Source organism: Papaver somniferum, chromosome 5 (assembly GCF_003573695.1).
Source record: "Papaver somniferum cultivar HN1 chromosome 5, ASM357369v1, whole genome shotgun sequence".
NCBI classification, from domain to species: Eukaryota; Viridiplantae; Streptophyta; class Magnoliopsida; order Ranunculales; family Papaveraceae; genus Papaver; species Papaver somniferum.
Window position 1 is genome coordinate 172023772 of NC_039362.1, and position 11844 is coordinate 172035615.

General features: G+C 38.0%; 2 protein-coding genes across 2 annotated transcripts; both read left to right on the forward strand.

Moving 5' to 3' along the window:
* Nucleotides 1–461: 461 nt before the first annotated feature.
* LOC113280061 lies at nucleotides 462–3327 on the forward strand. The gene is made up of 2 exons (XM_026528704.1): nucleotides 462–1103; nucleotides 3208–3327. The coding sequence occupies exons 1-2, from the start codon at nucleotides 462–464 to the stop codon at nucleotides 3325–3327; spliced, it is 762 nt and encodes a 253-aa protein (XP_026384489.1).
* A 5148-nt stretch (nucleotides 3328–8475) lies between these two features.
* On the forward strand, nucleotides 8476–10114 carry LOC113280062. The gene is made up of 3 exons (XM_026528705.1): nucleotides 8476–9165; nucleotides 9219–9681; nucleotides 9759–10114. The coding sequence occupies exons 1-3, from the start codon at nucleotides 8476–8478 to the stop codon at nucleotides 10112–10114; spliced, it is 1509 nt and encodes a 502-aa protein (XP_026384490.1).
* The last annotated feature ends 1730 nt before the right edge of the window (nucleotides 10115–11844 follow it).

Below are 11844 nucleotides of genomic sequence, written 5' to 3' on the forward strand. Positions count from 1 at the left end.
TAGTTGGATCTTGTCTTGTGTCTATGGTTCACCTTACCCCCAGGAAAAGAATGAACAATGGAATTTTATTAGAGATATTTGCTTGAACTTTGATATTACTGCCCCTTGGATAGTGATTGGTGATCTGAATATAACCTTACATGAAGATGAAAGGGTTAATAACAATGGTTCCACCTCCTTCTCCTCTAGAATTTGTAATATCATAAGTGATGCAGGATTAAGTGACTTAGGATATCATGGAAATCCATATACTTGGAAAAGTAATACACATGGAACTGGAAAGATAAAGTCTAGGTTAGACAGAAATTTAATGATCTCTGATTGGCTGTTAACTTTTCTTGATTCTTGTCTAAAGCACCTACCATTTTTATTCTCTGATCATTATCTTATACTGTTAGATCTGTTTCCTAACAATGTTTGTAGCGCAAGGAATTGGAAGTTCTTTGAGTGTTGGTTAAGAGATGCAAGCTTTAAACTCCACATTCAATCTTCTTGGTCCAAGAACCATAGGGTATGCACTTGATAGAAAATTATCTGAAACAAGGAGAGATTTGTCCCTTTGGAATAGAAGCAAGTTTGGTAATATACATGAGAAGCTCAACAATCTTCAGCAACAACTAACTGATCTCCAAAAGCCTGACTCCAGTCGGACTGATAGCACTCAAGTTGTACAAAAAATTGAAAAGGAAATTGAGGAATGGCACCAGCGTGAAAAAATTTTCTACATACAAAAATCCAGAGAAACTTTCTTCCATGAGGTAGATCAAAATACAAAACACTTTCACCTACAAGCGAATAGGATAAGATCGAGAAATAGAATCGAAACTTTGAATAAACCAGATGGAACATGGTGCCAAGGAAAAGAACAACTTGAATCATTGTTGGATAAAAACTTCAAGCAAATAATGACAACTGTTAGCCCAGACACAAATGATGAGTTGATGAATCTCTTGCCGCCTTGCATCACTGAAGCAGATAATGAGTCTCTCACAAGAATGCCCACGGAGGAGGAAATCTATAACACTCTGAAACAAATGCATCCATGGAAAGCACCGGGACCAGACAGATTTCCACCAGGATTCTTCCAAGCAAACTATAGCACGGTAAAGAATGACTATGAGGGAAAAATATCAACTCGCTACGTGGCGCAATATTAGGAGTCGAAGTAGCCTACTAAAATGTAACCAAATACACTATGTATACCCAACCACTTAGTCTTATCCCATCTAATCAGCCCTAGGGGCATATATGTAATTTAATGTAACCACCTACCCTATAAAACAGAAAGAGAAATAGGTTAGTAGGGATGGTCGGATAGCCAAGGCTATTCCCCTCTCTCTCATCTGGCCTCCATAGGTCTTCTTCTTCCCAAGAACTTCATGAAAGCCTCTCCAATGGAGATCTTGTAAACACCTCACAACATAGTGAAATCCGTGGATGTAGGTCACAATTGACCGAACCACGTAAAAAGATCTGTCTCCCTTTACATTTCTGCACTTTATCTTCTTTTATGTGTGTTAATGTATGTTTTGATGGTTAAGATCATCATGGATGTAGACATCAAAAAAGATGCAGGTACATTTTAACGCTAGAAACAGGGACAAGAGTGATGGATTTATCCAACCTAGTCCCTTAGAACATCATTTGTTCACTACCAACAAGTTCTGTAACAGATCCAACACAGATCCAGTAGATACAAGAGCTTTAGACAACAAAATGTCTCGTCCGAGTCCAAACAGAGACTAAGGAAAAGAAAGAGGCGTGAAACACCAGAAGTTGTTATTACACAACAAAGAGAAAAGAGGCGAAATTGCTGTGGCGGAGAATATGAAGAACAACTTCATCAAGCACTGAAATCAGCAGATTTGCCATCAACATCAACTGGGAACGAATTTCTTCTTCCTATCTCTCTTATTTTGTTCTTAATTTTCAGATCTACAAAATTTAAAACAAATTTTTGGAGGAAAAACCCTTCACAAAAGCGAGGGCTTGTTCTTCAATACAAGTCTGATTTTGTTTCAAAATCTTGATTAACAATGATTTTTTATTACAGATCTACAACCAGTAGATCCTATTCTTCAAACCCATTGAAGATTTTTTCCAAAAACACTAAAAATCAACATATTTGCCTGATTCAGGGTTTTTTTATTCTCTATGCCTTCGTACTATGTTACACATCGGAGAAATTGATAACTCAATTGAACTGCTGCTGCAGAAATTGACGATTATGAAGTCACATCGGAGCAGCAGAAGAAAGCTTCAAAGCTGCATCGTGCCGGCCAATTGAAGTCGGCCACCAGTTCTTATCCGAACTCACATCGGAGTGATTCACCATCAGCACAACAGATGCTCGCCCTCAGCATCATAGCCTAATTTAGGGCTTAGCTCTACTATCTCCTCGTTCTGATTCATCTAACAATTGTTGAACGAGTTTGTTCATATAGTGGGTACTAACTTATATTACTTGCTGTTTCAGAATATGATGGTAGACGAAATCACAAGTACGGACCACCAACAACACCATAACCATCTCGTACATCTCAATTGCGATCCTCCACCTCAAACGAAGTAGGCCAGAAAGCTACCATTTCGTGAAGAAGCAATCAGTGAGAGCCAACTAGAGATCGGACTCACCAAGTCATCGGACTGGAGCCTTGGCCTGATCTGCTCGGACACATCAGTCCATCTTCGAGCACCAACCTCGGACAAGCAATGCAACCAGAGCATGAACTCGGATGCATCAACACTTTAGCCTGATTTAGGGATTTTTTCATCGCTCTCTCCTCTTCTTACTACTTTACATAGCAATCGCAGAACGAGTTCACTGAGATTTCTCACTTAACTGAGTTGTTGTTACAGAATAACGATGATGGACGAATCCACATCAAAATCACCAGATCGTGCTCAACTCGAGACCAACTCGTACAGAATCACTGATCCAATCGGACATACTACCTCGTTTTGCTCAGTCAAGATAATCAATCTAGACCTCGGACTCGATCCATATCGGACTCAATTATATTGGATGACTCAATCTAGAGCATCAATCTCTGATAGAAATCAAATCTCGTTCGCAGATTACCATCAACAGGATCATAGCCTGATTTAAGGCTTTTGCTTCACTATCTCCTCGTTCTGATTCATATAGCAATTGCTGAACGAATTTATCATATCCTGATTACTCACCTGATTAAGTTGCTGTTTCAGAATATGGTGATCGACGAAATCATTATCGGAGCAGCATCACGACCATCTCGTGGACTAATTGCAGCACCATCTCGTGCTGGCAGTACTGCTCAACTCGGGACATCAACTTCAGACGATTAGATCGGGAAGCTGCCTCTTACCAACTCGTGAAGGAGCAATCAACAAGTCACATCTTGACAGTGATATCGGACTGATCATCGAATCCACTCGGACTCGTCAGTTCATCTCCGAGCACCAAACTCTGACAGACAACCAGAGCATGAACTCGGATGCCTTAACATCTTAGCCTTATTCAGGGCTTTTTTCTTCAACCTCTTCGTGCTGTCTTACATAGCGATTGTTAAACGAAGTCAACACATATTGTGATTACTAATCTAGTTGGCTTGTTTCTGCAGAAAAACGATGATGGATGAAATCACATCGGAATCACATCGAGATCAACTCGTGGAGATGCCACCGATACAATCGGACGGACCATCTCGTATAGCTCAACTCGGAGCAATCATCCTGTACAGCTCAATCCAGAGCATCCATCTCGCACAGAAAAGCAGCAGACCGATGTCGGAAACAACAACCAACACGATGGGATCCAACCAGAGCTCGGAATCATCAGTCTCAGTTCATTCTCGGACTCAATCCATCTCGGACAGAAGAGCATCAGAGCGATGTCGGAGGAGAAACCCATAAGCACGATACGAGCCACCTAGAGCTCGGACTCACCAAGTCATCGCAAGAAGTGATATCGGAACAAAAGCAATGTTCAACCGATCATGATAGTAGTATCGGACTGGTCACCCGATCTACTCGGACTCATCCTTGCTTGCGAAGCTCACCATGTTTCGAGATCACCTCGAGAGAAATAAGCTAAACAGGAGCATTCTTATTTCCCTATTTCTGAATTTCATTATGTTGTATAACTGCAAAAATAGCCGAATGCAATCCATCAAATCTAAATAGCATAAATTATATATGTTTGATTAAAGTTCGCAAGCAACTACAAAAAATCCTATTGGCCTTTTTAGCTATGACAGATAACTTGTCTTCAACTCTCTTGAATGGTTATTAACCTTTAATTGAAGTATGCAGGGGCATGAGCAAATCGTCGTTGCAAAGAAACAATGGACACGGTCCAATAACCAACTATCTAGCTTAACAGCAGGGACAAAAAGCAACCTCGTGATAAAGGCTATAAATCTTGAGGAAGATACAATCTCCTACCTTTCTTGCCAGTCTAAGGACAAACAGAGGCAGTTTCTAACTCATATATTCTACATTCAGTATTCAATGAATATATATATGCCTAACCAAGGCACAAATTTACTTATGAGCAAGCTAAGAAAATAGCTAGTCGCTAAGATTTAAGCCGATACATGTATCGCACTGGTACATCCAGAATTGAGTGCCGCAATCTAGCGCGCCTGCTCCACAGCGAGCATCACAGTAAGTGACAATGTGAAATCATATCGCAGAAAAATGAGTAGAAAATGATTAGATATGCATAATTCTTTAAAAATTATTGAATGCTTAAATCTTCAATGATGTATTAACATTTCATGTTTTGCAGCAAATCTCCATATGGTTGGAGAATTCAGTTAAGTCGGATTAGTTATCCGCATAAAGTTAGAGTCGGATTAGACGTAGTCCCCATAAAGTCATGCTTATCATGCATTAGGAACTAGCATTATGCTAGATAGAGTTAGAGTCAGATTAGTTGAAATCTGCATAAAGGCATGCTTATCATGCACTAAGGTTAGAGTCGGATTAGTCGTAATCCGCAGTAAAGCTATTATTGTGTTTCTGTCTTCTTGCAGGTACACTTGATGTATGTATGGTACATCTGCTAGTTATATATATATGTGTTTTCCTGCAGGGTTAAATGGTGTTTCATACATACATCCTCCTCTTGTTCTATATGTATGTATTTGCTTGCAGCGACATTTGATGAATGTTGAATGAATGTGATATAAATATCTTTCTCTTGTCATATCTGTGTTTTCCTGCAGGGTAACTTAGTGTTCTTAATATGAAATTTGTCCATCACCGATGGTAATTGGGCATGATCCCCATCCGAGAAAACATCTTCTCGAGATGGTAATTGGGGCACGATCCCCATCCAAGAAAACATCTTCTCGAGACCATTACGAATGGTATCTGGGTAAACCAAACCCTCGTGCGATAAAATATCTTCTCCAAACCATCACGATGATAATCGGGCCATGAGCCCCACAGAGAAAAACCTATTCTCAATGTCATGTGATTTATTTCCATGTGATTGTTTTATTCATTATTTCGATCTGTTGAATGCATGAATTATATATGTTGTTTGCAGGTTCACTCATTTAGTATTGTTCCATCACGAATGGTAACAGGGGCATGACCCCTATGCGAGGAAACATCTACTCAAGACCATCAAGAATGGTAAGGTGCTAGCCCGCGAGCAATGCTCAAGCTACCCGAGACGGACATATTGACCTAGGGTAATGCCATCTTGACCACGAGTCAGATGATGTCCTGTAATTCAGGAGATACCCTGTAGTTGGCTCACTTTAGGATGAAATGTGAATCAACTATCAGAGGTATCACCCTCACTCTAGTTAGCGCCACGAACCGACTATGGGGCAGAATCCTTCCCAAAAAGAAGCACTGTACATAATTCATGAATATATGACACTTATTCGGCATCAGAAGGATCCTTGAAATCCTCTCGACTTGTATTGTAAGAGGTTATCTGGCCAAATGGGAAGCTGATCACTTCTCGGCCTTATAGCCCATAACTTGTCCAAGGACGAAAGGGATACCACTATGGTGTGACCCTCATATAACTGCAAAAAGCAAAATTGTATCAAGGTACAAGCTACATGTAGTAGCATTATAAATCAGAAAATGGAGTTAGGGGCAAAACCTTGACTTTGTCTTTCAAAAGCTATAAGCTTTTAAGCTTTCAAAAACCAAAGGGGCAGTGCATACCCTCAGTACCTTCAAGAAAGGTTTAGATCCTCGGATCACAAATTGAGGAAATCTGTAATCCCTCGGAGAAGGACTTCGGATTATGATCCGAAGACATTTTGAGTCCCCACAGACACAAGCCTCCAACTGGAGCATAAAGTAAGACCTCGAACTCCTCTCCGAAGGCATTCAACAAAATCTTACGTCCACACGATTCAAGGCAAACAGTAAGTCCTAGGGGCAAGGCTTCGGACTACCATCCGAAGACATTTTGAGTCCCCACAGATATGAGCATCCGATATATCTTGGAACCAAAACAAGACCTCGGACCACCATCCGAAGGCATCTGATAAATCTTATAGCAGCACGATTTGAGGCATTTACTAAGCCCCCGGAGCATGACCTCGGACTGCAATCAAAAAGTCATTTGGAAAGACCCCACAACGATGTGTCACACGCATAAGACTTTTTACACCAGTAAAAGGCTATAGGATTCAAAGCTTATATATCCTTAGCTTATCTCAATTTATTTCATTTCATGGAGTTTATTTTGGATTTGTTCAAAACCTTATCCTCTCAAATGATAGCAGGAGCATATATATTCGAATAAGGAAAAACCCTCATCGCTCAGAGCAAGGAACAAGCTACAAATGCAAAGGCAATCAGCCAATTGTGAAGAAAGCTAAGTATTACCTTTATTAAGGAACTATTTTACTGCGGATACCATTAATTCTTCCCACAAAAAGCTTAATAGCTTAATATATAGCATAAATAGTTTTGATATGCCTATACACAGATCATTCATACCATAAACATGCTTAAGGATACCCAATATCTTATTCTATCTTTGCAAATGCAAGACTTTGAACTCTTCTTATCTCTTACAACTATAGTACTTGATTACTATAATGTTTATGAAGAAAAGTAAATCTTAAACTTATATTGCTGCAATATAGCAATTACTACTCTCTCTTGAGCAACAGGTACCCATGATGGTCCCGAGAAGCACTACACGACAAGTCGTCAAGAACGGATGCCAACCAAGCCAGAAAGAGCTGGAACACAAACTGCCTAGGAGCAAGCACAACGACCACGAGCATAAGGACTGCCTCAAAACTTCACAAAAGAACATGGGAAAGTATTAATACTTTTAAAAGATGATTATATTCTTCTGCGAAGTTCCTTCAACAACAAAGAGCCAGGAAGCGCGGTACCACACACCACCAACTGAAGTCATAAACCAACTCCAGCAAAGAATCAAAGACCAAAAATTGAGAGCGACCTCGCACTGTTACTCGGAGTCGCAACTCGCACATCTACATCGTGTAACACGGATCACGGATCGTGAAGCACAAGCATCGCAACAACCAACTCGGACGACCCCAACCCAATACTCTACAGAAGTGAAGCCTAACTACAAGCCAGATCGGAACCAAGCATGTTCATAAATCTCTCTCAGCCACTTCTCTCGTCTTCAAAGCCATACCGAGGTTAATTTTCTTAAGGATTATTGTTCCAACAACCTTCAACCAAAGGAGAAAAATGTGAGGGAAAAATATCGACTCGCTACGTGGAGCAAGATTATGAGTCGAAGTACCATACTAAAATGTAACCAAATACACTATGTATACCCAACCACTTAGTCTTATCCCATCTAGTCAGCCCTAGGGGCATATATGTAATTTAATGTAACCACCTACCCTATAAACCAGAAAGATAAATAGGTTAGTAGGGATGGTCGGATAGCCAAGGCTATTCCCCTCTCTCTCATCTGGCCTCCATAGGTCTTCTTCTTCCCAAGAGCTTCATGAGAGCCTCTCCAATGGAGATCTTGTAAACACCTCACAACATAGTGAAATCCGTGGATGTAGGTCACAATTGACCGAACCACGTAAAAAGATTTGTCTCCCTTTACATTTCTGCACTTTATCTTCTTTCATGTGTGTTAATGTATGTTTTTATGGTTAAGATCATCATGGGTGTAGGCATCAGAAAAGATGCATCTACAATGACATCATCAACATGATACAAAGTTTCTTCCTTACGGGAAGATTGCTTAGAAAGATAAATAAGACAAATTTATGTCTTTTACCCAAGTGCAAACTACCACAGACTCCAGGAGACTATCGACCAATCGCACTGTGTAATACAACCTACAAACTCATCTCGAAAATATTGGGGAACTGGCTAAAACAACAATTGGAGAAAATAATCTCCCCCATGCAAGCTGCATAAGTACCAGGCAGACAAATAAGAGACAACATCACCTTGGCTCATGAGCTTATTCACCGCATGAAGAGAAACAAATCGAAGAAAGGCTACATGGCCCTAAAACTCGAAATGTCAAAAGCTTTTGATCTTGTTGAGTGGGTTTTCCTCGATAGAGTTATGAAACAATTAGGGTTTAACTCTAAGTGGTGCAATCTCATACATAAATGTATATGTAATACTGATATTCAAATTCTTCTTAATGGATCTCTAGGAAAGGCATTCAAACCAACGATGGGAATACGACAGGGGGATCCCATCTCTCTATACTTATTATTACTTACAATGGAGGTATTCACTCGTGCCTTGGCCAAAGCAGAGTCTGAGAGGAAAATTCAGGGTATAAAGATTTCGAGAAAATCTCCACAGGTTACTCACTTATTATTCGCTGATGATTGTATGGTTTTTGCCAAAGTGGATATTCATAATGTTACAAATCTTCTCAACAGTGAAGACAAACTATGGGCTCAGGATCTAAAAGGAAGATATTTTCCAACTACTTCAGACTTGCATGCAAATAAAAATAAGAATTCTACTTGGTCATGGCAAAGTATACATGGAAGCATGCAATTCATATTCAAACACAGTTTATTTCTAGTGGGCAATGGACAAAAAATATCGATATGGACTGACATTTGGATACAAGGTAAACAAGAACCACCAATCCCAGTTGTAGAACTGGAGATCGCTAATACTTACAATACAATATCTGATCTAATTGATTATGATACCAAGTCATGGAAGGTAACAGTGGTGCAACAATTATTCAGCTAACAAGATGCTCAAAAATCATGCAGAAGAGAATACTGCAAAGGGGAGAGGATAGACTCATATGGACACTGACTAGGAATGGCGTTTTTACTATAAAGTCAGCATATCAAAGATTAGTGGAGATGAAAAATGGAGCACCTGTAATTGATACAACAACAACAACTTTACCAAGGGTAAAACACTTTCTATGGCAATGTATGGTTGATATTGTTCCTTCTAATGAACGAATGGGAAGGGTTCTTAACTACAGTGAGGAGCAATGTAAAATGTGCAAACAAGACATTGAAACAACAAGGAATATGTTGTGGGAATGCTCCTTTACAAGAGCCATCTGGTTCACAACTCCAAGAGCTAAAAGAAGCATGCGAAGCAATAACTCTTCAGTACAGGAATTGATTCAAAGTTGGTTCGATAATGAGTTTAATAATTTGGTTGAAGACTGGACAGTAAAGATGGAAAACACACTCTGGGAGATTTGGATTACAAGATGTAAATATGTCTTTGAAGACATAAAACCGAACCCGTTGAAGTTATACAACTTATCCAGTTGATGAATGATTCCACAGGGAAAAAGATGCTGAAACAGAAGCACAATGGAGATAACAACATGCATCATACTATACAACTCTGGAAACCACCATTATCTCCTTATAATGCTTTTTCCTGTGATGCATATTTCAAAATTATAAATCAAATTACTTATTCAGGTTGGGGACTAATTATACGTTCTTTTGCAGGAGAATTCATCCAAGCAAGATGCGGCTACTCCAATGGACTCATAAGTGCTGAAGAAGCAGAGTGCATGGGTCTTCTGTACGCGACGCAGTGCGCGGAAGATTTAAATATCCAGTTTTCGTTTTTTGAAATGGATGCAGAGTTGGTGATCAAGGAAGTGAATGGAAGTCTTCATCATGCTGCTTGAGAGAACCAGATGCTGATTCAAGATATAAAATCTAAGCTTGAAACTCATCTTTCTTGGATATGCAATTACATTAGTAGGAAACTAAATAAGCCAACAAATAGGCTAGCTAAACATGCTAGAATTTATAGTATTTCTCAAATTTGGTTTATCTATCCTTCAAGTTTTATAGCAGCTGCAATATTGGAAGACATGAGTACTCTTGTTACTGATTCTTTAAGTTAATAAAATCCCCTGTTTTGAATCAAAAAAAAAATGTTTATTGAATTACAAATGTGTTTTTGTTCATATAAAAAGTTTAATTCAAATGTTTGAATGTGATTTTAACTAAATTGAATCTAAAAATCGCAACTTCAATATCCACTTATACTCAATTACATAACTGCATAAAATTCAAACCTAACATCATATATTCATACTTGCCATATCCTCAAATTCCTACTAACATAATCGAAAATTGGCAGGAAAATAGTTCGATTACCGCAGTAAATCAACCACCATTTACTTACTGAATTAGAATACAAAATGAGTACTAGAAGATAACCATTGAAAAGTTAATTATTAGTTAAACAGTGAATACATTTTCATAATATGTATTTCTTGTTAAGTATTAAATTAACAAAAGCTGAAGAAGGTGGCTCTAATGCTCTTGCTGATATAAACAGAGAGTTGCATGGTCAGGTTGATGACCTAAATGCCAAGCTTCAGGTTGCTGATTCGAAGATTGGGGGGTTACTGATGCAGGCAGAAACGCGGGAATATATGATACACAACATTGAAGAAGAGTGATGCAGAACAGGATTAGATATTCTTAATAGTTACAAGATTCCTGGCAGTTACTAGCAGTTTCCATTTTATTATTTGTATTGTAAAACTACCTACAACTACCTACTTGTATTTAATCATAGAATTCTGATAGAAAAGACAGATTATTGAAGTTTGTTATTAAAATTATAGAGATTTCTGTTTAATGTTTTTAAAAATTAAATTATTTATTATTAGAAAAATCAAAAGGAGTGCGGTATATACAAATCATACAAAAATTATTTATATGTACCTACCGACATGATAAAAGAAAACCAATTTATATTGTCAAAATAAGTAAGATAAAAGTTTGAAATTAAACAGGAAACTTTGTTATTAATTTGACACATGACATTCTTAAGCTCAGAATTAAAATTGTTAACAATATTATCTTTTAAAGTCTTACTTAGTGGGAGTAAAATATCAAGTGATATTATATTTCTTTTGGGTCTTTTTATTGATGAACATATTGGTATTATGATAATGTACGATTTGTAAAGTCATCATATATTATCAGTTCTGACGAGATGATGTTTTGCTTGGAAAATATTTTTTCTGAAAGCGCATCTAACTCTAGATTGGTGTCACAATGAATGTCGTTGAGAATATATATAGTGGAAGATAAAAACAAATTGGAGATCCGATGACTACAATGTAGCCACATTATTTAGTTTTCTTAGGTATTTTATTAATATTTGGTTCAACTAAGATTTTAAGACGAAAATTCTCAAATCGAAGTTTTGTTAAAATGCTTCAATAACGCATTAGTTTTAAAGAATATTTGTTATTATGCTTATATAAGTTAGCCTAAATATTATCACTACATACTATTCTTGTTGCATAGTTTTACTGGTTCAAATTTCAAAGTCTACAACATACATGTGATGTGTGATTGTCATATGCGAATAAACAACTTATATCAAATCATA